This window comes from Bidens hawaiensis, unplaced genomic scaffold, assembly GCF_021521415.1.
Source record: "Bidens hawaiensis isolate Kalapana, Puna unplaced genomic scaffold, B.hawaiensis_p1.1 tig00000905_1, whole genome shotgun sequence".
Taxonomy (NCBI): domain Eukaryota; kingdom Viridiplantae; phylum Streptophyta; class Magnoliopsida; order Asterales; family Asteraceae; genus Bidens; species Bidens hawaiensis.
The window spans coordinates 4,395,553-4,397,866 of record NW_027491053.1 but is presented as its reverse complement, the minus strand read 5'-3'; the positions used below and the strand labels follow the sequence as shown (position 1 = coordinate 4,397,866).

At 32.4% G+C, this 2,314-nt stretch overlaps 1 protein-coding gene across 1 annotated transcript; it reads right to left on the bottom strand.

The window, feature by feature from the left end:
* Nucleotides 1–1,615: 1,615 nt before the first annotated feature.
* Nucleotides 1,616–2,068, bottom strand: LOC143547104 (uncharacterized). Its single transcript, XM_077038611.1, has one exon. It carries the CDS (start codon nucleotides 2,066–2,068, stop codon nucleotides 1,616–1,618), a length of 453 nt encoding a protein of 150 aa, XP_076894726.1.
* Nucleotides 2,069–2,314: the final 246 nt, after the last annotated feature.

Sequence of the window (2,314 nt, the reverse complement as noted above, 5' to 3'; positions counted from 1 at the left end):
TTAACTACATATATTGCAAATTCCGACACCCACATCTTATCATCCATTTCTTTCTTGACGTACACAAAAATCGGTGAGACTTGATTTGAAGATTTAGTGACCCGATTTGGAGAAAATATGCATCAGTGACCTAATTAGAACACTTTTGAAAGTTGGTTACTATTCTATGAGATTTTCCCAATTTTATAAATAATAGTTTTAGGGATGTTTAAGTCTTTAGGAGAAACTTGAATTCCTAGATCAAAAATAGGAAATTCTACGACAATTTCTCAACCTAACCTGAATGTCGAGCCAATCCAGAACCTGACCTAAATCATCAAACCTGCCCAAGAATTTTTATGCCCGATTTTATTAAAATTGGAGCATGCTAATGTAGTGACCTCGTTGGAACAAATTTCTGGGTTCGTTACTATTTAATATCCCTTTGTGTGTGTGTGTGTGTGTGTGCATATAGAAAGGTTCAATTAAGAAATAATAGTTTTGTAAGAAGGCAAGCCTTACAATAGGATACACCATGTAAATCAGACACTATATATTTTTTTAACACATTATAGATCTATATTATCAACTACCTTGATCCAAAGGCTCTGATTTATTCATAGGCTTTTTAAGAAACTACGTATTCTTAACATAATTGTGTGTGTGTGTGTGTGAGAGAGAGAGAGAGAGAGAGAGATAATTTCATTTGAAAATCACTTTGGGTTTTAAGTACTTGAAATAAATCAATGTATCAATTTTTTTTAAAAATTTTTTACATATATTTTATATGTAGGTTACATGTATGGATTTTTTTTTTCACACCGAGTCAACTTTTAATATAGACGTAGCAAATGCTTACATTATAATAATTATTACACATCTTTAAAAGATTTTTTTCTCTCACCGACTTATCTTTTTATTAATAGATTTAATCTCATGCCCAGATTCGTTAATTATTTTAGTGAGAAAGCGACGTATAGGGTTAGGATACAAGTCGTGAGAACTTTGATAAAAAAAAAAACTAACGCGAAGGAGATTTAAAGAAAATTGACAAAAATTACCGGTTTCATATTTTACATGTATTTTTACATAGGTCTTAACATATATATGTAGCAGGCTGTTACATATGTGAAAGAATTATTAAGCAACCCAGGATCATCAACGTGGTTAGGAATATCACTTTCATATACTGCAAATATCGAGTCAAACTATTTAATTCAATAATTCATATATAGCCGACTGATTTTATGCCAACACATAGTCAAGAAAATCAGCCCACAATATTTATTCTACACCTATTTCACACGGGATAATTTGACTTGATCAACATGTAAATAATATTATTTATTGATCAAAAGTTTCACCTTTAATTAAACATCAGATTAAAGAAGTATAAAATATGATATAATCATATACAAAAATACGTAGTTACCTAAAACTTCTAAAAACAATAAAAAAATTATAACCATAACTAATAAAGTATAGAAATATAAGCATTTGTAACGTTCAAATATCATAAAAACTAACGTAATGTTCTGTTTTTTTTATAAAACTCTTAACAATTTTTTTTACATTAAATTCGTCTCTATGTACAAGAAAAATAGAAAGTATATTAGTTTTTATGGTATTTACCCGATCAGGCACATGATATACTGAGAGAAGTTGGCATAAACCGATCAGATCGCGCTCTTGTCGCCAAGGACTTCATATCCGGAGAAAGCACATCAAACTCCGGCATGGTCTCTGGCAACTCCAGTATGGTGGAAAGAGCACTAGAGGTGTCATATACATAAAAAGCTTCATCTTTTGATGATCTATGTCTGGTCCGGAAAACCGCTCGGAGGAGCTTGTTGAGGGATCGGGTGAGTCTTGACGGTTTCTTGGAGGCGGATTTGCGGTCGGAGAGTGGTGGTTGACGGAGGACGGAGGAGGAGGAGGTTAGGTGGGGCATTGACATGGTTCTTGAGGATATTGCTGAATCAAGTTGTTGTTCAAAAGATTTGAGTTCAAAAGAGTCATAGAGAGAGCTTTCACAATCCCATACTTCACGTTTAAGTTTGGCTTTTAGGGTACGTGAGTCGTTCTCCATTTTTTCTTGATTATTTGGCACCATTAGCTAGAGATAGAAAGAGAAATGGATGTAAGTCCTGTTTTCTTGTACATGTATTCAACTAGGTTTTCATTATATACTTTGCATATATATATATATATATATATATTTTGAGAGAGAGAGAGAGAGGAGACTAGAAAATACGTAGATGATGCATTAAATTAACGAATTAGGTAGACTATTAATAAGTTATCATCTACACATGTGTAGATTGTTTAGTCTTTT

What these genes read in the sequence shown, in the direction of transcription:
- LOC143547104 (XM_077038611.1), bottom strand. Translation starts at nt 2,068, where the DNA reads ATGGAGAACGACTCACGTACCCTAAAAGCCAAACTTAAACGTGAAGTA.